Here is a 26333-nt window from a genome sequence, read left to right as displayed (position 1 = left end):
TCCTGAAATACAGTTATTATATAAAACTATTAATAATCAAGTAAACAGAAAATATAACTCCCAATTTTAAATCAAATTTATTAAAAACATTTTGTTCTGAATAATTAAACAATGTAAATGTAACTAGATAAGTAACACAATTTTAATATTAGAAAACTGTGCTATACATTTTATTTGTATAACTGGCCAGCATTAATTTTCAACGTATTGGAAGTTGTACGCTTAAATGATTTTTAACACATGGTGTATCAGCATGCCTGACTTTCAGTTATGTATCAATAATTAGATCCAGCCAAGAAGCCCCACACCAAAATGCACACTGCTATAGAGCAGGAAAAGAAGTCCGACATACTGGAATCCTCCTCGCATTCTCTTCTGTGGATCTGTCATTGAAAAGAATTAGGTAATAAATACCATTTCATTATAAAACTAATTTTGTATGGCATGGAGATTGAAATTTTAAATAATTAAAACTCAATACTCAAATTCGAGTTAAGAAAATTTAATAATGTCTAAATATTATCTAGTGAAAAAAAGTTATTTTACCTTTGTTAAATTTCTTTAATTTCTAAAAATATTTTGTCACACTAACAAAGTTTATATTGTATTCAAACTAAAATGTTGCTGAATTATCTTTACAAATCTATTTCATGAATAAAAAATTTATATAAATTAACTGAAGGACACAAAAAGTGCACATACAAATAAAAGAAAAATGTATGTGTATCTTTATTTAAAGAAGGATTTATTTATATAAATGAAATTAGGTCTTATTACAGCAACACAAAGGACACTTCATTCATAGCATACATACTACACATATTATGGAATTCTTGTATGGCATACACCATATTGGGCACACTTACATTCAACTGTCGGTGACTGACTGTACCCTACACAGCAGATTAACAGCCAATGGGTTAATTATTGATTAAATGCCCATACCAAACCAATATTTTACAGTTATAATTATTAAATCATAAAGAATATTCAAAAATTTAAAAACTCATGAATGCATCTCATGTACACCTGTTCTAATCTCTGCATGCCAAACAATAAAGACTTTAAAAATGTGAATATATAAACCCCAATCTCTTATACTACTCAATAAAACAAACCTTTAAAAAGTGAAGAATATATCAGTTTCTCAAAGAATGAAACCATCAAAATACTAAGAATAAACATATAGCCTTAACTATCAATTAATTCACCATCTAACACTGAGCTATATCATTTTCTGGGAATGCCACTTCTCACCAGTAACCTTGGATCAGATAAAATTGAAAGGATAAGACAAAGAAAACTAAATAGTTGGATACAAAACTGCAGAAGCAGAGAGAAAATAAGTGGAAATCTTGATAAATTTGACAAGGACTTTGAAGAAAATGAAGAAAAATGACAGCAAACCTTTTGAAGACATTAGTAGGTTGAGTACTTTCCTCTTCATTATAATTTTGATGAAGTCTATAACTTTGCTAATGTAATTCAAGCATTAGTGAAATTAAAAAAAAAATGAATGTTTTCTCTGTCATACTGCATCACTTTAAGCACCCTTGTGATTCATATGTATGCAAGTTCAGTTGCAAGCATGATTTTTCTAATGAAAAGGCTTGGAAACATAATATACTAGAGGTTTGATAAAGTGTAATATTTGCTTAAGAACATCTTTTTCCCACGAGTGAAAAATGGAGGTGTACACTTTCAGTGAAAAAAAACAAAACAAATGTATACTTAATGTCAGAAATAAAAAAACGGTAAAATAATATTACAATAACAGCTCCATACATGTATTAGACAAAACAGATTAAGCAAAGATCAAGTGCAAGAAGAAGCAGACTGAGATTTTGTGGTAGGGACAAGAGTAATTCAATTGTGAATAAGCAGAGGATAATACAGCTTATTGGAACCACCAACAGAGAAACTGTATTTTAGTAGTCTTAAGTAAACACAAATAACGAAACAAAATTACATTTTATAGCCTGCCCTCTGTAACAGTTTGAAACCATACATGAATCATACGAATTATTAAATTTCATTTGGTTGAGGTTATTTTCCCAGATTACAATAACATTTGGAAATTGTAAGAAGATAGTTGTTAATGGTAAAACATACCACTTTCTTAAATGTTGCAACACAGGTCTTTGCATTGCTGAATATATTTCTTATTACCTTTCTGTTTTGAAGTATGTTTTGTTATATGATTACTACACAACACCATAGCTATAAAATTTCTCAAAATTAGAAACAAAGATATTTTATTTCTTTTCTTTTTTTATATGTAAACTTTATTTAATCACCTAAAAACATTCCATAACAGATGAATGTCTAAGTTGTGTCTGCAAGGATACTTTTACTTAATGCAGGGTCAGAGTTCCCAACCACATGCATAAAACTTGTGAATACAAGAAATTGACCTTCTAATGTATCTCAGGATGGCTAGTGTGGGTAGTAACACTTATACAACTTTTGCAAAAGTGTTAATACCCATACCAGTCTTCGTCGAGATATATTTTTACTTCAAGAGGGTTTCTCATCATCACGAATAAGTTTCCAATAAGAACTGCTTTTCAGATTTTGTAAATGATTCCTAGTTCAGAGATTTAAAAAAGTTTTTCTTTTAATACAGAGATATTATAAAACAAATTGTAATTAATTTCACTCAAAGTTTATCAATTATAAATCTCCAAAATTCAGAAATAAGTTTTTCCTGAAAGTTTTGAATACAAATGCTCCTCTAACAACACTTATAAAGCCACAGAATGACTACAGTACCTACATGTGCCCATGAGTGCTTGTAAATCCATAGGGGTTTACTTGTTTCTGAACACTGGCCCAGTAGTTACACTTAGTCTTTGGAATTGTGTGTTAATCACATTAAATGTTTTTGAAAATGCAATTATTGTATCACATGATTTTACATTTCTCTTGGAGTCATCATCATAAAGACATCCATTAAAAAATAATAACTGACATGGAACTTATCAAAACAGAAGAAACAATTAAACTACATTCATACAACAGGTGAGGGAGGAACATTTAATTAGAATATTTTTTATATAGCTATTTCATGTATTATTGTATTTTATTATACCAGTAAACTGAGCAATTAGTTTTCTGGATCCAATGTTAAGTACACAGTTTGTAAAACCAGGTTACTCTGGAATCAAAACATTATACAGAGAGCTCTCTTTTTTTTTTTTAAATAGGGATAAAATAATTGTCTAAAACTGAACATTAATTCTTTTTTCTATATAAATTTATAATTTTGTGAAAATTATGAGATCAAATTAGAGAAAAATCTAAGGTACTAATAAAATTATTCTTTGTTTTACATCTAAAAACCTTAGAGTATTTGAATTGAATACACAGATTTACTGATAGGGTCTGTTATTTAACAAAGTTTATAAGAAAGATCAAATATTTACATATCATACATACTTTGTATACTGTTTCTGTTACAGATCCTCTTTATGTACACCTTTTGAATAACGTATTTCACTGATTAACAAAAGTTCAATACTCTTTCAGTTTTTTGATTGGCAGAGTCTCTGATTCTTAAATCTCATTTGTTGTTTCAACAACATGTATCAAAATTATTTTCATTAGTAGTTTAGTTACATTCTTGATTCAGAGCTTTATATACATGCGATAAGTTACCAGCTATAGCCTTCAGGTATCCATTTATATAGCACTGTATACTGTAGTGCAATTCATCAGCAATAAAAAAAGTATTCTAAAAATGTATGCCGTACTTTATTCAGCTTATCATATTACTAGTAATTATCATGAAATGTATAGATAATGTAAATAACTAGTTTATCTCATTATTTGACAATATGTTAAAACAGACTGTAGACCTGTACAGCCATCATACTGTTGTTTTACGAGTCTTTGATTCATGGGTAAAAACAATTGTATTTGTGAAGTAAAATCATTACCATAAAATTAAACTATACAAAAACTTTGTGTGTGTGTGTGTGTGTGTGTGTGTGTGTGTGTGTGTGTGTGTGTGTGTGTGTGGAAATTTTACAAAATGAAGGATAGAATTCATAAAGCTTTTGTATTGTTTGTTACCAATGTGGACAAGATAAGGGATTAACTTACTACTATTTAGGAGAACATATAAAAGGATATTGAAGTGTAGTGCTATTAATTCTTCAAACATTTGATTAGGAATCTGATGAAAAGAACTTTGATGTGTGTAGTTTTAACAATGAATAAGATGCAATAGTTTAATAAACTATACAATGATGACAAAGAAACTTTGAACCAATGCTGAACTTTATGTACATTTTTTAAAAAATTTTAATGCAAAAATGTCTAAAAACTTTTAATTGTAAATAAATAACTGAATAGAACATAATGTCAGTTAATTGTATATTTAGTTTTGGTAGAACTAAATTAAAATATTAAAAAAAGTCATCACTTATAGAAATTGTCAACCAACATCCCTATACAACATAAATTCAGTTATATCACAATTTTTAAGAAAATTATAAAAAAAAGTTCATTAAATACATTTGATTGGTTGTTCATTTAAATATTATTAGTATCCAGAGATAATTCATCAACAAATTCAATTTTCTCCAACACATGAAAGTAAACATACCTCCTGTAGAGTAGCCAATAGTATAAACAATTCTCCCAAGTAACCAGACCAATCCAGCTGCTGCTCCGAGACGCTAAGTAATAAAAATAAGTCATTTGTTTCTTGAAAATAAAAATATTTCATATTAATTGTCAAAACAAATTTCAAATCTTATGCTGTAACATTATTATCCCATTGAAAATGTTTTTCTGTGACTTTTTCACACAGGTTTTTGCTGGTTCATTCTTAAAACAACATTTTAGATGTTTGATTGACAGATATAATCCTATGCAACAGTAAACACTGGAACTATGACATATCTGTACGTAAACATTGGTTAAATATTCCTTTCTAGAACCCGGAAACTATGAATGTTACTATGATGGTTCTTAAAAATGTTTAATAAATGGCAAACTTTACAAGTAAGCTGGTATTTAGGGGTTTAGCTATTGCACAGGAAAAACTAGAGAAATAATACTCTTAGTTTACATAAATACAATGAGTTTATCAACCATTATGTATTATAAAAATTAAGCCTAATGATCAGTGTTTAAGAGTATTGATTGCTTCAAACTGAAAAAATAAACACAACAAAAGTACACACTTGTTTTGAAAGAAATTATGCTCATGAATAACATTTGAAATGCACAAAATATGTAACCAAAAAAAAATCTTAACTATTTCCGATCATTTTTGTTTTCAAATTTCACACAAAACTACACAAGGGCTACCTGCACAAGCTGTCCCTAATTTAGCAGTGTAAGGCTAGATGGAAGGCAACTACTCATCACCACCCACCACCAACTCTTTGGCTACTTTTTTACTAACGAATAATAGGATTGACCATGACCTTATAACTACCCCACAGCTCAAAGGGCAAACATGTTTTGTGCAATGGGGATTCAAACATGCGATTTCCACCACTAATGACAAGTTATTACAACTACTATTGTTGTACACAAAACAATCTATTCTTTAAGCACTGTACACTTACAAAGACTATCTTTAAAATACTTAAGGAAATACACTGCTGGCCAAAATCTTAAGGCCAATGAATATAGAGATAAAATATGCATTTTGTGTTGTTAGACTAAACCACTTATTTGAGTAGAGCTTTGAAAGATAACAATAAGAAAAGGGAAAATAAAAATAAACTTCTTTAGTATTTAATAGGGAAAATGTGAACACTATGAAATTAGCCTAAATACTAGCTGATCAAAAGTTTAAAACCATATTGAAACAAAGCATTAATTAGTAAACATGTAACGAAATTTACTCATTTGTGTTCAAGCATTAGCATTGTCAACATCTCCCACTGACATCTCCTGTGTTACACTGGGTAAAAAAATGGTGAAAGTTAAAAAGTTGACAGAGTTTGAACGTGACAGAATTGTCAAGCTGCAAAAGCAAGGTCTCTCTCAATGTGCTATTGCTGGTGAGATTGGGCGTAGTAAAATCGCTGTTGCAAATTTCTTTAAAGACCCTGAGGGATACGGAACGAACATTTCAAGTGGTCGGCCCAAGGAAATTTTGCTGGTGTTGAGCAAGAGGATTCAATTGGTTGTCCAGCAAGACACCAGCCGATCGTCGAACCAGATTATGGCCCTTATGGATGTAGAGGGCAGATCAAGAACAATAAGACAGCATCTATGAGAAAAAGGCTTTAAAAACCATAAACGTCTTCAAAGGTCAAGCCTCCTTCCACACCACGAATCAGCTCAGTTAAACTTTGCTGAGAAACACCAAACATGGAATGTAGAAAAGTGAACAAATGTTTTGTTCTCTGATGAGAAACTATTTAACCTGGATGGTCCAGATGGCTTCCAATGTTACTAGAACAACAAGCATATCCCACTGGAGACATTTTCTACACGATACAGTGGAGAAAGTCCCATCATGATCTGGGGTGCTTTCTCCTTCCATGAAACAATAAAGCTTCAGGTTATACAGGAGTGCCAAACAGCAGCTGACTACAGTGGCACATTGGTTGTTTTTGAATTAAGCACAAAGCTACATGATGGACTATTTGTGCTCTGCCCACCACGAGTATTGAAACCCGGATTTTAGCGTTGTAAGTCCACAGACATACTGCTGAGCCACTGGGGGGTGTGGCACGTTGGAGAGGACATCTTTATTGACTGAAGGCCCTTGCTTATATGGAAGTAACTGGATCTTTCAACAGGACAATGCTGCAATCCACAATGCCCACAGGACAAAGGACTTTTTCATGGCAAATAACATGATTCTTTTGGACCACCCAGCATATTCGCCTGAACTGAACCCCACTGAAAATGTTTGGGGTGGATGGCAAGGGAAGTCTATAGAAATGGATGTCAATTCCAAACAATGCATGATCTTTGTGAAGCCATCTTCACCACTTGGAATAACATTCCAGCCAGCCTTCCATCGACTTATATCAACCATGCCAAAGTGAATGTTTGCAGTTACTTGCAATGACGGCTGTGCAACTCACTACTGAGACCTCTTGTTGGGTATTTCCTACCCTGTTTAGGACTTCTTTTTGGTATGGTCTTAAACTTCTGACCAGCCAGTATTTAGGCTAATTTCATGGTGTTCACATTTTCCCTATTAAATGCTAAAAAAGCTGTACTTTTTTCCCCTTTTCTTATTTTCATCTTTCAAATCTCTTCTCAAATAAGTGGTTGAGTCTAACAATGCAAAATGCATATTTTTTCTATGTTCATTGGCCTTAAGATTTTGGCCAGCTGTGTATGTATACTATGTTCAAGAACAATTAATGAACTGGTTAATTCCCACTGTAAATTAAATTCATCATAAATTCGCAATATACTAATAAAAATTAAGTATACAAGCACTAAACATAATTATTCATAAAGGTACCTGATTGTGCATCATTATGTTTTTCACTATAAACACACACATTCAAATTATTAACTTCTATTATTTGTTATTTAAAATCAATTTTCAAATGTTTATTCTGTAACTGCAACTTTTCAGCAACTATAAGTTATCAACAGCACAAAATCATTTCAAACTTAACTTTATTACTATCATTTTCATAAATGACTCCTTATACTGAATAGAATTTGGATTAATTCATATTAAAGTTTAGTTCAGTTTCAAATGAAATACACAAAAGCTTTAGCAACAGTACAATTCCATAAAAGTTTATAAAACTATCCAATACTAATGTTAATAATTCCAAAACTAACCATCAGTAGGTGAACTAACAAGATTTTGGAAAGACAACACCAATGCTAAAATTATCAGAATTGCACTGACTATAAAACTAGCAATACCAGCATATTAACAAGATTTGACGTGACGTCCATTTATATTTTATTACTTGTATTTCATCAGGAAATGTGATGCATATATGTATAATACTATCACATTTAACAGTTGTCTTTATTTGGTGTTGTACCATGTATATCAGGTCTGTAAATGTAGTGGACATGTCATGGTAAACCAGACCTGTGGTGGTCTCATAGCTCAAAATCAGCAGGGAGTGAGAACTGGACATTGCACTTGCTATGTCTGTAAAACATGCTTGCTGATTACTTGATTCCTGAAAGCATGTCCCTGACATGACTTGACATTGTGTAATGTGAAATGGAAAATCACCTTAAATATTTTGTTCACAAGTTCTCTTATCTAAAGTAAAGAAACAATATCATATTCTAACATTTCACTGTAACTAATTTTGCCTTTAAGTTCCTCATGGAAATGAAGCAAAATGACAAACAGTCTTCTGAATCCAAATCATTCCATACTTTCTCACTGTACAATTATTACAGCACAGAGGCACATGTACTCATATTATCAGATTTGGGTGTTGATCCAGAGAGAAAAGTGTCCTTCCACAGTTTGCAAAATGTTTTTACTGCTTTCTACTCAAATTAGTAATTGGACTACAGAGTATTGATCATTTATGTTTATCTCCTGGCAATTCCAAGGCACTACAGCTTTTATTTGTGGCCTCATTGTCTCATGACTTTTCAGACTGTTGATTGTGGTATTCTCATATGCTTGGCAACTTGATTGATGTTGTATTCCTCTAAAGAATTTCTTTCTCTTGATTACAACTCCCATTTTTCTGAATTCCACCAAACTTTAATAATGTTTGTTATAACCCATTTTATCAGCTTCCAATAAGTCTTACTGCCACTTAACACTTTTTTGTTCACTGTTATAATACCAAAAGCATCTTAATGGTATACCAGTGTTATTACCACTGCTTGAGCATTACACTTTAAGAACTAACATTACAGATAACCCTGTTAGGAGTCATTTTTAAGGCAGAATAAACATGTAATATTTGGTGCTGATTTTATTCAATACCTGTATGCAAACTTTATCATAAACACTCTCTGGTGATTACTGTTTTACACACACACACAAGTTATACTTGTCATATTACTCTAATCAAGAAACAGCTTTTTGATGAGTAGTTTAAGTTATGGAAAGACAAGTTAACTCAAAAACAACCATATACGTGTAACTCATATCAGTTTTATAAACACATGAAAAATAAAATATAACCAGTAGCAACTGTACAATGTTACTCGTATCACATACATGTTTAATTAAACTGATTAAGCGTATCTTAGTTATGTTGTATTTCTACTTTTGTCTGTTCCTCTACTCACTGTCTGAAACTGTTTAGTTATTATTATTTTTTTTTTTATTGGAGGAATACTTCACTAGCTTAATTTAAATTAGGATAGAAATAAGAATTCTAATTAAATTAAAGTATACTAATTGCATTTATATTTAAGTTTATTTATATACTTGTGTAAATACATGTGGCTCTTAATCCCAATAAATATAAATATGGTTATAATTAACAAGACAAAGTTAGGAGCATCTTATTTTGTCATATCAAACACAGTAAAATAGCTGTCAGACTTGTGATTTGCAGATGATGTAATGTTTATGATGAGAATTGTTAAAGATGTTGAAGAACCACCAACAGTTTATACTCAGAAAGTTGGAGCACAGGACTGAAGATACATAGAAAAAAAATTAAATTATAATCTTTGTTACAATGGAAAATTCAAAATTAAGGAGATGTAATCAAAAAAGTTAATTTATAAGATGTATTATATAAGGCATATAGTATACAAATACCTGAGCAACACCCTAAACTGAGAGAACAATACAAAAGAAAAAGTAAACCACAAAATATAAACAGGTTGGAGTACTTTTGGGCCTCTCTCTCTAAAACACAAACATTTAACTATAACAAAAATTAAAGTATAAGACATTAAAAACATCAAAGGAGCATATGCAGAGATGGACTGAACATGTATTAAAAAAATACAACAATAAATTAACATAATGGATAATAGTAGGCCACTGGGGACTTCAAGTCTGGAAAAATACCACAAAAAATTGATGAAGATTGAAACTATAAGGATGGCTACGTCCCGAGTTGGAAATTACCTAAATTAAAAAATGCACTTTTACAAGATTAAATGAATCAATAGAATATAAAACTAAAGGGTCCAACTAGGAAAATCACTCCAAAACATTGTATATAATAGTAAACTTGAACTTACAAAAACAACAGTGCATACAAAAAAACTAAACTGTTAATGCAGCTATATTAATTTTACAGTCAATAATAATTAATTGCAATATGTTGGCCTCACATAGTACATGTAACCTGATGTATGCAAAATGTTTGAACTTCTGCTGTACTTTACATTTGTTTTGATTTCTTTAGATTGTTTCAAAATATTTTACTCTTGTACAGTTATTAGAAGTATTTATATTACATGAAGAATTTAAATATGCAACAGTTTCTTGTGGTTTGAATAAGTTGTTCTATTCTACTATTTTAAACACAAATGAAAATTTATACAACTAAATTTTAATCAAACAATCTTAATTTAACCTTTTATTGACAATGTACTTGTACCATGTTTCTTGGTCTTTAAATATAATTTTTAAAACTTATTTCTCATAATTTAACAGTAAATAAATGTACCAAAACTTGTATACAAACATATATCTAAATTTCATGTGAACACAAAAGATTGTATGAAAATATCATGGGCTTCTATTTTTGGCTTAGAACTGAAGACTGTCTCAGCCATGTGTGCTTCTGCTTTGCATGAATATAATCAACATACAACTGTAGACTTGCTTAATCTTGCAAGTAGCAAAATGAAAGATAGACTGTTTTAAATTTCTTTTGTGCCACAATTCATTATATTTAGCCAAAAGGGATCATTTAATTCTTTAAGACTGTCTTTTCACACACTTCATTTTTCAGTAAAGTTCCAAATTCCCTCTTAAACCCTTTTAAAATGCCAGCCTCTACAACTGCTGTTGGCCATTAACCCAATAAGTCAGTTACCATGTTATAAACATAACTGTTTTAATTTGACCCTAGCCTGTCATTTCCAAATCTTAGAAAGTTCCAATATCTTGTTATATTAGAGGTATTTTCCATACTGATCTCAAAGATATCTCATGAAATTCTATATCGCTTCTTACCCTTCTTTTAAGTGAAGGATCTTCACCTGTACCTAAAAGCAAACCCTTTCAGGCTTGGATTAATCCTAGTAGCCCTTTTCTAAATCTTTCCCAATAAGTCAATATCCTTTCATAGATGAAGAGGTCAAAACTGTACACACTTTTCCAAGTGGTGTCTAACTAATGATTGATATAAGCATAACATTACTGATTTGCAAACACACCCTAAAATCCTATTACCTTTACTACTAACAACAGAACACTGCCCCAGTGATTTGAGTGATCTATCCATCAACATACCAAGATCCTTTTCTTCAATCAGATTTTTCAGCAGGTTTACACTTATAAGTTTGAACCAAAAAATGGCAAACCATAAAGGGCATGTTTCACTTGATTATAATCAAAGATGAGTTGCAAACACTAATCCAACTTACCAATTAATCCAAGTCACTCTGTTGTACCAAACATCCTCAATACAGGTAAAAACATTTCAATGTGGTATTCAACCTGCAAGTTTTCTTGTACTATAACATCTACCTACATTTAAGTGATACTCAAAACAATTGTTCTGAATATTAGTTATTATCAATGGTTCTGTTATGTCCAACATATCAAAGAATGTGATAGTTAAGAAAAATTCTGAACAATTCTGTAATAATAAAGCATTTGCCAATAAAGACATGACCTTATCCTGTACAAGATTTTGGGTCCAATTACTAAATATTTTCAGGAGGATTTTTTTACATTTATAGGATAATCAGGGCTGTAAATACAGTATGGTGATCTGTGTTGACATTTTTCTCTGTTATTAGTTTTCCCACTGTTAGCCTTGAAATGTGTAAAATTCTAAATATGTCCCATATCCCTATTTAACAATTTCTCTAAATTCAGAAATGACAAAATTTCGTGTCATAGCCACAAAACAGGCTTTTTAAAAAAAAAGAACTAACATTTTATTTCTGTTATACCAATGCATACAAAATGTAAAACCTAATTATACAATACCCAAACTTTCTATATAGTCACTGGTATTTAGTAATAAACCTAAAATAGCTTCACCTCAAGTAGGTTCTTTGACCATTTAATATTGAAACCCAACCTATAATCACTTCAACACACAACTTTCCATCATTATCTAACTCCATTTAAACCTAATCCATGTGTTTATAATTAAAGTCTCTCTCACTTAACAGTATTTTAAAAGTAGCAACACTGGATTCATTATACAGTTCCTTTAACCCCATTTTTTTGATCAGGTGCCCTATAACAGTTACTAATTGAAACCTTTTAAAACCCTGAGCTTATCCCACATGGATTTAACCTAACAACTATCATTTCTTATACCTTCATTCTTAATTTACTACTGCATTTCATCAAGCACTTAAGGAGCTATTCCACCACTCTTTAAAAATAAAAGTATCATCATAAAATAACTTGTAACTTCCAAATATTCTTATTATTAATGTTCTCTGCACCTGAAGTTTCAGTAATTTCCACTATACCAGTCTTCCATTTCAACTAGTCTTAACTTACTAAGTTTTCTCCCTTTCATTCCTAATATTTCTAACATTAATATAACAGCAACTACAAGTATTTTTGACCATATGTTTATATTTAAATTTGACAAATATATCTTCAAAATGTATTATAAAATTTGCTATTTCAAAACCTTATTTTTGATCTGTATGCTGCCCTAGCTATATTCCTATCAATCTGTGTATTCCAAGTTTCCCTATCTTTCTCTGCAATGCAAGTTTAGTTTAAACTAGCTTTAATGAATACCTGTAGGGCTTTCCAACACATTCTCCTACAAACCTAATTAAACGGATCCCATTTATGGCATATAATTTATCCTTACTTGAAAATTATCCTAAAGTCCAACCAGCCTGCCCATTGTTCTAAGCATCTCAATAATTCTTTTAACCCTTGGAACTTAAATAATTCATTGTTATATCTAGTCTAAGGGAACATTCTTCAAAGGGCCACACATGTACTTCTATTTCTACTTTTTAAACAAGTTTTCTGATTTACAGGTTCCCACATCATTCACTTTAATATGTATTACAAAAACTAATGCTCCATTGAACCAACAACGAAATAATCAACATGTTCTATATTGTCTTATACTTTAAGAACTGGGAAGCAAATTCCAGTCCTAACAACAAATGACTATTACTTAATGAGAAAGTATCCACTATGATCATCTGATTCCTTACTGCAAGAAGACAATGATTCAATTCTCTTTGAAACTGGTGCTTGAATGCTAACTAAAACTACTTCTATAACTCAAACTTTTTTTTACTACTACTACTACTATTCACCCACACAAACCCAGCACTTTCATTTCCATCCTTCCCAAAACAACCTTTATCTGACTTCTTCCCATTACCCATTTTAATTCCTTCATTTTTGCTCCAAGGTTTTGATGAAGAAAGAACAAATGACACTAATTTGAATATAATCTTTCAAAATCTTAAAAATTATGGGTATCAAAAATGCTATGCAAACTAAATTCTAATATTATGACAGCATAAAATTCCACATACATAACCTTTTATTTGAGAAACAGGCTTATAATATAGAAACTTACAGGGTAATGGATTCCACCCAACAGCAACAAAACTTGAAACTGTGTATAATTTTCTAGGCTAGATAAAAAATGAAGAAAGGTGTAAGTTTGATTATAAACTATCAAAATAAATACACATGTAATTTAAACATCAGATAAATACAAAATTACTTACCTTCTTTAACTGCTTTAGGTTGCACTTTAACTTTGAGGCATAAAGGAATGCAAATATTCTGTAGATAACTCAAAACATTATCATTAAGCCACTGAAAAAAAAAACAGTATGCAAGTCTTGTTCTGATAAGGTTTTGTGAGATTATCAGAACAAGACTTGCATACTGTTTGTTTTGAATTTCGTGCAGAACTACATGAGGACTATCTGCACTAGCTATTTCTAATTTTACAGTGTAAGACTAGAGGGAAGGCAGCTAGTCATCACCACTCACTGCCAACTCTTGGGCTACTCTTTTACCAATAATAGTGGGATTGACCATCACATTATAATGCACCCATGGCTGAAAGGGCAAGCATGTTTGGTGTGATGGAGGATTCAAACCCACCACCCTCAGGTTACAAGTTGAGTGCCTTAACCACCTGGCCATGCAGAGCCCTTATATACTGAAACTTAAAACAAAAAGGAAACCTATTGGTGAGTAAAACAGTTTACACTGAAGACTAGAGAAATAAAAACAACAATCAAATAAGCAGAACAGATAAAAGGCCTGTCATTTTTTGTCCTGTTTATGTATGTTTTGTTTTTGTAATGTTACTAAACCTTTCCAAAATACTTATTACAAAAAACAACAGAACTATTAGATTTCAAGGTATCAAAAACAAAACAAAAAAACTCCATACATGTTTTGGATTAATTCTAAATATCTAACATTAATGTTTCTCCCTACCATTTGGGTAACTCAGGGATTTCCCTCCAAACACTTTCTTCTAAACCATTACTTACCAATTTCTAAGAGATGCCGAATAAATTATCTCAGTTCCATTACTTGAACAAAGGTAAAAATATTTTCCCCAACCCCTTAAAGAACCAAAGTATTCCATGAAAACACTGTTATGGGGATTACCTGAAAGCAGACCCTAAATTTGGCATCAAGTTATATTAACGTGTAACTAAGTAGACAAATCAATTACCAATCATAACTTGGTTAAAATATCATAATGGCAGAGACAATGATCATTGAATTGAAAAAGTGAAAAATACAAGTTCCAGAATTAAGTTTGCATTATAGTGACCCAATAAATGATGTGGGCTTTAGGCCCACAGTTTTACTGATACATTGATAATTACTATATTTTATTGTATTAACAATGGTCCATAATGAGTGAAACTTTTCAATTTGTTACTTCTCTGTTCATAGCATAATTCATTTACATATGTCATATATTTTAATGGAGGAAAAACAAAATATAGACCCTGTTAGCAAGTAGGTGTACTTTTCCTTTAAACCAAATATATACAATATAAAATCAAAGATACTATGATGCTACTGGAAACAATTTATAGGACTATTGAGCACATTTACTACATTGTAGCTAATTCTATGTTACATTACAAATGTTGGCACACTTACAGAATCTAATTCCACTGTTGTAACAAATCTAAATTAATGGTTTGGACCTAAAATTTCTTACAGCAACCTCTGAAAGTAGGTTAAGCTTACAAAGTCTTATTCTAAACTATCCTATAACTTAAATCTCAAACTTACAAATTCTGATGAGCCCTCTGGATACAGTTGAAGACATTGTTGGAATCACTGTACATTATAGGATACTACATTAAAAAAAAACAACACTATTAATGACCACATGTTCTACCTAAATATTGAAAATAAAAATTTGAAAATGACATACAATGATAGTAGTTAATTAAGATAAGTGTTAAAGCAAATACAAATCATTAACTTTACACAACACTTCTCAGAGAAAAAGCCATACATAATAATAAAACACTGGAGGTACTTACAATATATGTACTTCAGTCTAACTTACTTTTGAACAGAAGTTACAAATAATCATCTTTTGCTCAGCAAAACAATTTTGACATTAAACAAACAAAAGTAAACAAACAATTCAAAAACAACACAAGTCATGGAATGTTATTAAGGTTGAAGATTCTTTATGAACCAAATAGGCATTGCTCACAACTATAGAAAACAAATAACCAGCATCATTAGATATATCCATGTAACACAATATTGTTTTCTACCTTTCATATCACTGTCACAATTTAAATGATTTGACCATGATGAACTTTCTTTAACATCAAAATTTAGCATAAAGTTAAAATATGTTTATTTTTCAGATATTTTTCATTAAAACTTAAGATGCACATTGACAGAATAATATATAGATTACATTAAATAAAAAAACTAAGAGCAGATAAATATTTAAAGGGATCATATGAATTCTGATATAATTAAACCTTTTACTTTACTTCTACTTAAATATTGAAAAATAACAAAACACTTAAATTTAAACTTAAAACAGATGTATATCTGATGACAAAGAATGACATAAGATGCATTCAGTTGTATCAGTGATAAAAATTAAACTGTAGTAACCATTTTGCAAGAGGTTCAGTATATAATATACAGGAGTTCATCTACACATTTGCATGTTTAGTATTTACACTAACTTTTATACAGCATGTGCATCTTCACAAAATTTGGTAGAATTTTAGTAAAATAGTACAAGTATTTTATGTACAGAAAATCAGATTTTTAAATAAAATACGTTTACTAAAGATTTTTTGTGAAAAAAATTAAGGCTGTTTCATTACCAGTGTAAGTACAAAGTAATTTCATGTTATGATAAAAAAACTTGTTTCAAAAATATCAAGTACTACTTGCATAATGTCAGTTACATTTCATATTTTTGTTAAGATATTTTGTCATTTTCTATACTTATGTGGAGCCTACATATCATAACACAAAAATACAAATGTTTTGTCTGAGTAGTAGTGTATGTTTGCATATGCGCTTGCGGGTGTTTATCAGTCATGCTTAGCTGACATAACTTGCACTGATGTGGTGCATGCATACTCATGATACATATCCAATAATATAAAACTGACCTTTAATCCTCCACGTCTTGGCTGTGTTTTAAAAACTACTATTTTGTAATATATGGTCACCTTTCAATTATTATACATTATGTATATAATTATTACTATTTAGAATTATTAAACTTATTTTTCTTATAACATAGAACAATAAATCAAGAAGTAGACCAAACAATTATCTCTTCTCATTATGACGTTTGAACTTCGTTGCTGTTGGATATATATTGTTAAGGCTTACAAAATTTCACAGTGGAGGATATCGAAATATTTTTGAAAAGGTTTTATATATATTTGAATAACCAATAAACAAAAATTACTATGCTGATATCATAAAATTCTACTATAATTCATTAAGCTTAGTAACTAAGATTATTTAGATTTAAAAAATATATGAAACTTCATTCAAACTAAAGACAACCTATTTTCTTAAAAATTTGGTTCAAAAGAAGGTACAAGTCTTTTCACAGATTAAGATGGCTGAGAAAATCACTAGGTTGATATTCTAGGCTGTTGATGGGTTTTTCACACATCATAAATGGAAGTGTATATAAGGGACCATTTCAAAAATGTAAAGAGATGAAGGGATCACTGATTCAGTACGTATGCCATATCTCAGTGAAATATAAAGATATGAGGTTCTCATTTTACATTCTAACTTATTAGTAATCTGAGTTTCTTATTTGTAAAAAAAATTATAGACTTAGTACTCTGACATCACAAACATCTAATTTTAACCAATGTTTCATTCAACATACCATGTGACTTACTGAAACCTATATTCAGGAGTGTTCTTCTAATATTTATTCTTAAATTAACTTAAAAGTTTGAACTATAATCTACAATTCAATTCCAAACTTTTGAACAAACTCATAAAATAGTACTTTAATATTTTGAATGCAAGTTAGCTAATGAGATGATATGGTCTTTGACCAGTGACCTGCCATGAAAGGGTTAATAAGTCAATAAATGCCTTCAAATAATCTTCTGTAACATCAGTACACTATACTTAGATACACTCCAGCATTTTATGTAAAAACTTCAGGTTAATTTACAAAAAAACATCCTACAAACTATAATTTAATAAGAAAACAAAGCAGGAAATTTGATGGCAATTGTATAACAGCCTTGTTATTTAGTGGACTTTATTCATCTTGGCTAATTAAATACAACAAAAGAAAATGTGGCAGGCTGATAAATACCAAACAAAATCAAGATTTTTGAAATGGTAAAAAGCAATGTCTGAACACTTTTCAGAGGCAACAGGCACCTTGAGAATCAAGAACCACTTTACTACATTTCCTATTTCAGAAACAGGAACATTACCTTAATTTCGTACTTCCTCCGAGCAGCGCCAACTTTCATTGCCATCCACGTATTGACAAATGCTGAGCCAACGGACACTAGAATAACATAGCCATAGTCTGAGGGAATTTCCAGGGTCACCATGGTAGATAGCTCTCAGTATAACCTTGGGAAATAAATGTATAAACAGCAAGTTCACTTTTAAGAACAAAAACTGGTTTAATACAGAAAACTAGGAAGTTAATAATCTTTAATATATATTAGTTTAATTCAGTACTTCAACTTTTTCCAATATTTTTCATTCCTATAATTTTTTCACAACAGCTCATTCATTCCAGTTTGAAATGAGACAAAAAAAAAAAAAAAAGAACACTAAAATGCAAAAATTCCTTAAGACTTAAATATACATGAAACAACAATCAGAATTAATACAAAAAATTTAAAAAATGTATTTATCAAACTACAACGAGAATAAATAACTAATTTTGTTGCTCTTGACAATTTGTTGTATAACTGGTAATAGCTATTCACTCTGATCTCATTCACCCAGTAGAGAAGCACTGGGCTCTTAAGTTTAATACTACTTAAAATAAAAGGGGAGATAAAGAGCATATTTATGTATCTTTCAAATTCTTACACTTATCACTCTCACAATCTTTCTCTAGCTTGCAAAACGTACAAGTAAATGTTAAGAAGCATCATAGATAACAGTAAATCTTCTCAACTTTCACCTTAGTATTATCATCTAGAGTGAAATTTAGAAAGCATAAGAATGTAAACTTTATAAGATATACCTAAATGGCTGAAATGTGCAATTCACAGTGCTGGAAATAAAAGATAGTGTACAAACAACAGAAACACTTATCCATATTTTGTTCCAATTACATCTAATTGAATATGAACTGAAATTTTCATCAAAATGAAGTTGTATAATTATTTACAAAAAGTATGAAAATATATGTATTTACAGAAGTTTTTGTTTAACATTAATTAGTTTCTAGTAATGGAGCTATGTTATTTGTTTATTGTAACATTTGTACATAAATCTCTCACCTACAGAACTTGCCAGCAACCACATTCTTGTACATAAGCATCCAAAAACTAAGAAAAATGGTAACACATCAAAACTGACATATTCCATAAACATATTTTAGTGTTTAACCTTCAAGTGCCTTTGACAGATCTACAAGAAAGGTTATACAAGGGTATCTTCCAGTTCTTTCTTGGATTAGACAAATACATCACATAAGCTGTTACACATACCTTGTCAAGAACGTGTTAATTTGATTGACCAGTGGATTAGATTATTGGAGAGGGAAGAGATGGCTTTTCCACAATACTGATATTCACCTTAGCAGACAGATTATAATTTCACTTAAAACACAAATTTTTTTATGAAATTGTTTAAAGGACATAAGATGGAAAATTTGCCCAAATTGATTGCTAAGAAATATTTTCAATGGAACTAGTATAGATATAATTACAAAACATTTTATATTTGTTATATCCAGGAAATAACTAATTTTTGCAACACATTACAAGGAATTTGGATAGTTTGAATAACTAATGATGGTAATTAGAAAATTTTAATTAGTTATTTTCACAACATTAACGAATTTAATCATAGTTTCAATTATCTTACCTATGCTACCCGATGCACACAAATAATCAGTTATATAAAATAAGCAAATTAATTACCAAGTCTCATACCATATTCTCATTTCTTAATACATGAAGACTTACCTTTGCAATCTCTCACAGTTTCAGGTTATTTTCTGAAGTTGTTTCATTTTATTCTTAGTGAACACAATTTTTAAATATCAGTCTTTAGTGTTATTCATCATTACAAAATGCGATGCATTTTTTAAAGATAACATTGCTTTTATTAGAACTGGGCAATTAGTGGAATTTGTGAACTGATTACAAATCAGAATCAATCGATTACATTCAGCATGTCAAGTCTGTCTCATCACGAGACCAACCTTTGTATTTGTGGCTTATTTTGTTACTTTAAGAGACCATTCTGATTTACTCATCATAAAATATTAAAAGCACTTCAGGTAAAACAATCTAGGATTTAGTTACTTTTTTAACCACAAATTGTTTTACAGGACAAATTATCAGATCCAGGACAATGTCTCACATTCATGATTGCTGACTCTCACTTCAAAAAATTTTTGATGTTGCATTCCTATTAATAAATACAGAGCTTTGTGAAAATTTGTACTTTCTTATAAAAATGTGGCATTACTTTGATAAAGCATGTGATATATAATTTGTGAAAGGTTACAAGACTTGAACATGGTAATCAAATTAAGTCAATCAGCAATATTTCTGTAATTTTTTTTATAAGTGTAAGAAGTTTTTCAACAATATTTCAATTGTATGCAATTAAGTTTTTCTTTACATGAATTGTCTTTGTATGTGTGCGTGTTCAGACAAAAATTGTTTTTTCCCGTACAAGTATGTTTTGTATTTTCCAATCATTTTTTGAAAATCTTTGGTCTGTTGTATTCAACTGACAAAATGTTTCACAATTGTTTTACTAAAATATAATCATTTCTTTCTAATGAGATGCCAATTTTATTCAACAATGTGTAATTTCTCATCTTGAAAAGTAGAAGTTATAATTACCAAATTACCTATCTAATTAGATTCGCATTTGGAAACACTCTTTTGAAAGAATTTCCTGACATAATTCTCACTTTGAAACAAACCTAAAATTGCAAACAAACTTTCAAGATGCCTTTTTTAAAAAAAAAAAAAAAGTAAAAAAAATAAATAAATAAAAGGTAGGCTATATACAAATAATGTGGGGTGAAACATTGTACCCCCAGAGTATCATATATGTAGTGTTGAATGAAACCTAGAAGCTAAATATAGGACTAATATTGTTCCAAGTTTCTCCTTACAAGACTATAATAAAAATTTATTTAAAAATAACTGTCCTCAGATTTCACAGATAAAACTAGTACAGATTCTTGTATTATTCTGAAGTAAATTACAAACAAATAAGAAAAGAATTTAATCAAATCCTGCAAAAAGAGATAATACTACATTTTGTACATAGCAAAACGAATGATGAAAACATTTTGCAGCAATTAAAATGATTCATAAAATTGAAACAAAGTATTATAAGAAACATTAAAATTATAGTACTATAAAATATTTAAGTACAGATGTTTCCTTTTTTGTATCTAACTGTATCATCAGTGTGGAAAACATACAAAACTTTTATATGTACAAAAGCATCACAAACTTAAGCACGTTGTTACTGATAATGATGGAATTTAGAAAATGTGCATTAAAATAATTAATACACTCTACAGTACAGCCGAGAAACAACTAAAACCACAGGTCGAGTTGAGAAATCAATAAATCAAAACTTTAAGTTAACTACTAGACTGTATTTAAATGGTATGTAACAATACTCTTATTTTTCTTTTTCAGTGCTTTCAGTCCCATTTGTATAATGTGGGTAAGAACTTAAGTGTTACATATTGTTACTCTTATTAATTCATATGTAGTGAGGTTTTTTGACAGGCATGGTAAAATGTGTGTGCATGTTTTTCTTATAGCAAAGCCACATTGGGCTATCTCCTGAGTCCACCATGATTTGAGCATTGTAAATCTGTAGACTTACTGCTGTACCACCAGGGGACACAGTAAAATGAGCAAGTTACATTTTTCATAAGCAAATAATGAATATTAACAAACAGTAAATTTTTTTATTAAAGCAAGATTATCCTAAGTAATGATGGTTTATAGCTTGTAACAAATATGCAATTTAAGGTACAGCTATGTTAGTACTGTTTACTACAAACAAGGTAAATGTGAAACAGATGCCAACACTGCAAGTAACATTGGATTAATCAAAAATAGCAAGTAATCAGATATACTAATTTTGATTAGTAAATAAATTTCATGTATGGTTATATCAATCAATTTAACTTAAAAAAAAACTTAAAATAATCAAAACTAATAATGAGAAGTCATACTGGTGATATTTTGATTATTCAAATAAGCTAATGCACCAAGATAAATATTTTATTATTACACTTCATAGTACAGTTGGGCAATAAACTGAGTATCCATTACAACAATGTCACAGAATAATTCATTAATCAAAATTAGTAATTAATCCAAGACTTGTGCAAGATTTGATTAGTTCAGTGTGTTTGATTAACCCCTCAATCATGCTTTCAAACTGTTGCACATACCATGACATTTTATAATTGCATTAGAAATTTATCAAACAACTATTTTAAAATGTAAATTAATACACTAGGAATTGAAATATAATTTGCATATTTTTATATTTTATATTTGAATCCTCGAATTTCTAAAGGAAATATAGAAAACAATTCTCAGTCTATACTGGTATTGTCATGTGACATGCATGTAGACTGAAATAATACTTTTTGATTTCTACAGCTTCAATAGAGTATTTCCCACACTTTCTAACTCATATAATGACAAGATACAACTTTAACATTCTAGTTTCTCCACTTGCCAAGATATATCCCAGTCTATGATACAAGCCTCATAGATGTGAAAGGAAACAATTCAAATTGTAAATACTTTATCATTAACTTAAGATGTGGCAACAAAAAGATACATTCAAAGAAATACTAAAAGGTGTGATTCAATTTGTTTAATAATTTTCCACTTTTCATTTCACTGTACAATGTGTACCTTGATAGTTTACCTAAGTTAGTTTTAGGGTAGAGGAAATAAACAAAAGTTTTACCATTAAAAAAACAAAAAAACTTTCAATATTCATTTAGGCTCTGTAAATTAAATATAAAAACCTAACCATAATATGAAAAGTATTTTTATTTTTACCATGAGAGTCATCCTGCACTCAGATTGACTCAGTAAAGGCTTAAATATTCGTAGATAAATCTTTAATATAAATACTTAATATTTTGTATTCAGTATTTCTGTGGATACAACTGAGAATCCTCTGTCCTACCACTTAGAACAGTATATTGCTTGGACAAATTAAGAGACTGATCAAACAGAACATCAAGATACTTTTCTTTCATAACACAGATTACTCCCATCAAATTTACACTCATAATTCAGATTAGAATATTTTAAATGCATTTGTTATAATTAAATGACACCTGCCATTTATTTTCCCAACTCACTAAGTAATTAACTCCTTTTGTAAAGTGGCAACACCCTCCTCAAAGCCAGCAACATCCAAAGCTTTATACTATCACCAAATTACCATTCTTTCATCTACATCATTGATGCAAGTTAAGAGCAAAGGTCCCAACACAGAGTTGTGGCATACTCCACTTGTGTCAGTAACCTAGTTAGACAAATTTTCATTTATAACAACCTGCTGCTTTCTTCTATCCAGCTAGATTTCTTACAAATAAGTCAACCTATCACCCACACCAAATAATATTTGTGCAAGTCTTAAGCAGCACTTTGTCAAATTCTTTTTTAAATCTACATATATCAAATCCACACTTATCTCACCCACAGAAACAATCTATTAAAAGAATATTTAAGACTAGTGAAACAAAATTTTCTCACATTCAATAAAATTATAAACATAAAAACAAGGATACAGCTAGTTGATGTGATGGATTTAGGAATATATAGAGTTCTCTTCATAATCTGGGTGTTATAAAGTCAGATGCCATTCTTTCTAAAAAGTGGTGAATCCTACAAAAATATCATTTTTAAAGCTTGTAACAAGCGTATTGGAAGTTAGAAATAATTGGTGATATAAATCAGTGGAAGCTACCAAACTTTGTACTCATCGACTTGCAGATTCCTTTTACATGATATTATTGGTCTAATTTCAAAACACAGAAACTGATACTGCTATTGCACAGTGCATGCTCAAATTAATGATAAACCCAATATGGATTGTAGGATCTAATGATTTAGCACAAGAAAGATTAATGCAAAGAATGAGTAAAGTTGGTATTGAAACTTTCGACTTTTTTTAAAGCTACCTGAAGAATTATTGCATTTACAAGGTGCATGTTAGCTGAAGCAGACACAATGGAACACACAAAACCATCTAATGATGAAATATATTACATGCAGATTAGTAAGGAAAGATTCTTTTTTGTGCACAAAGATATTTCAAAGCACAGTATATGCTCTTTGATTTGATTTTAACAGACTGACATACTTATATTAGTCTTGTATTGCCTGCATCATACAGGTGAACTAACAGTGAGTGGGGAGGGCAATATACATAGATCATTAAAACTACTGTGGTTCCTGGAACCAAAACAGCACAAGATGGCATAAACTCACGAGACCAACTTCTACACTGGTAATCATGATGGAAAGTCTGTTGGACTAGACAAAACTGAAAGTGTAATATATTCAATACATAAAACTTGATGTTGTTTAGATGCAAAGTATGGATGAGATCAAGAATTGTTTAACATAACCCGTGAAGAATATAGAATAACTTACTATTTTAGGAATGTTTTTTATAAACACACACACACACTCTCTTAAGGTAAAAATACAAGAACACCCTTTACTTTGAAATAATCATCAATTAACATTTTAAGTTTATATAAAATGCAGGCTTCTATTCCAGCTGATGGTAACTTATGTAAGTGAATTATCTTGCTACAAAAATCATCTTAGTCAGAACATACACAAGAGTTCAGTCACTCTAAACTCATATAGCAAGTGTGGTACCTCAAGGTTTTGTAATGGTACCCTTATTCTTTTTTTCACATGTTAATAATACTGATGAGAGAATAGTCAAGTTCGACTGTATTACAGTTTTGGGTGTTGCTGGCTGCAAGGAGAATGCTGTTATTTTACAAATGGATTTAGATCACTTGATAAATAGCAAGTTGCACATAATTTAACTGCTACTCTTATAGTTTACATGCTATAAAAAGAAGCACACTTCTGTAGCAATATGACACAAGCCATAAACTCTCAAACCACAGGCCAAGATGACAGTAAGTACTAGAAGTAGGATATGCCTGGCCACAAAATTAAATACAAAAACTTAAAAGGCTAACGAAAAAGTTACAAATCCCACCTTCTATCATTTTATGTTTTTTTTGCATCTAGGTACTGATAAATAACGAATGTGTATTTAGTTTATATTTTCTTCTCTTCAGACACCAAATTTCCATATTTTAAGTAGTGACATCCACCTGTTGTTAACCCACAAATAACTTGCGGTTAAGCTTCCCCAATCCCACATGTAGCCTGAGAGTGTAAATATTACCAAAACCTGTTAACGACACCTGTTTAGGATGTAGTGTAAAATTGATGTGTCTATCTACGTACGAGCTTGTTTTACTAGTGATACTTGTGCTAGTACTAAGCCTTAATTTAAGGATGATAAACGATCAAACTAACTGGTATTAGTACTAGAATTAGTAGCAGTAGTAATAATAGTAAAGTAACAATTTACAAATGGAGGGACTATATCCCCAATATACCTTTTTATTTTAAACTAAGATTTTACTATTAAAATAAGATATATATCTCTGTTTTATAACTTATCTAAGCACAAAACAACAAAATTCCTATGACAATAAAACATGATTTCAATTTTAAAAGTAACTTATTTTTCATAAAATTTACTCACACACCACCAAACAGTTAAAGCAGGAAAATTATCGCGAAATCGCGCTATTTAAATATTCTATGTAAATACAGGAGAACGCCCTCTGCAAAACAAGCATCATGTTTAAAGTGAAAATAATAATATCTTGAATAAATAAATTGATGGCCCAGCATGGCCGGGTGAGTTAAAGCGTTCGACTCGTAATCCGAGGGTCGCGGGTTTGTATCCCTGTCACATCAAACAGGCACGTCCTTTCAGCCGTGAAGGCGTTATAATTTACAGTCAATTCCATTATTCGTTGGTAAAAGAGTAGCCCAAGAGTTGGCCGTGGGTGGTGATGACTAGCTGCTTTCCCTCTAGTCTTATACTGCAAAATTAGGGATGGCTAGGGCAGATAGCCCTCGAGTAGCTTTGCGCAAAATTCAAACAAAAAAAACAAACACAAAATAAATTGATTAAAGATTTATGTTTTTATTCAATTGGTATTAGGTAAGTGATGTAGAAAGAGTGAATGCTGGCCTTTCATTTCGAAATACATCTCAGTAAAAAAAATAATCCATATCTAGCACTTACGAGACCTTTCGTCAGCAACGTGTTTTATCTGGTCGAATCGTATACGGCAAATATATCGGTGGTTTAGGAATTAATTATATCATCAATTTCACTACGGCTTAAACAAGATTGGATAAGTGAAATGTAATTATTAACGTTTTTTCTATGTTTGAGTGAGATTAATATTTTTTGTCGTGGCTTT

General features: G+C 30.4%; 1 protein-coding gene across 2 annotated transcripts; it reads right to left on the bottom strand.

Annotated features, from left to right (window-relative positions):
• Window positions 1-58: 58 nt before the first annotated feature.
• Window positions 59-25724, bottom strand: LOC143256712 (glutathione S-transferase 3, mitochondrial-like). Of its 2 annotated transcripts, none has more exons than XM_076514317.1 (6): window positions 25601-25724; window positions 18022-18166; window positions 15344-15408; window positions 13644-13701; window positions 4610-4682; window positions 59-383 (listed from the first exon to the last, which is right to left on the bottom strand). In XM_076514317.1, the coding sequence occupies exons 2-6, from the start codon at window positions 18142-18144 to the stop codon at window positions 283-285; spliced, it is 420 nt and encodes a 139-aa protein (XP_076370432.1). In that variant the 5' UTR covers window positions 18145-18166; window positions 25601-25724; the 3' UTR covers window positions 59-282. The 2 variants fall into 2 exon arrangements, with proteins under 2 accessions (XP_076370432.1, XP_076370433.1); XM_076514318.1 differs by having other exon boundaries at window positions 25605-25641.
• Between the last annotated feature and the right edge of the window lie 609 nt (window positions 25725-26333).

Source organism: Tachypleus tridentatus, chromosome 7, assembly GCF_004210375.1.
Source record: "Tachypleus tridentatus isolate NWPU-2018 chromosome 7, ASM421037v1, whole genome shotgun sequence".
Taxonomy (NCBI): Eukaryota; Metazoa; Arthropoda; class Merostomata; order Xiphosura; family Limulidae; genus Tachypleus; species Tachypleus tridentatus.
The sequence above is the reverse complement of the archived record's forward strand: the minus strand, read 5'-3'. Positions and strand labels throughout refer to the sequence as shown.

Bases quoted from the DNA above. Each gene is read 5' to 3' on its own strand.
- LOC143256712 (XM_076514317.1), bottom strand. From the start codon at position 18,144: ATGGTGACCCTGGAAATTCCCTCAGACTATGGCTATGTTATTCTAGTG. The intron at 15,409-18,021 runs GTAATGTTCCTG...TTTTTAATGTAG, and splicing joins GGAGGAAGTACGAAATTAAG to TATCCTATAATGTACAGTGA. The intron at 13,702-15,343 runs GTAAGTTTGAGA...TTTTTTATCTAG, and splicing joins CAGAGGGCTCATCAGAATTT to CCTAGAAAATTATACACAGT.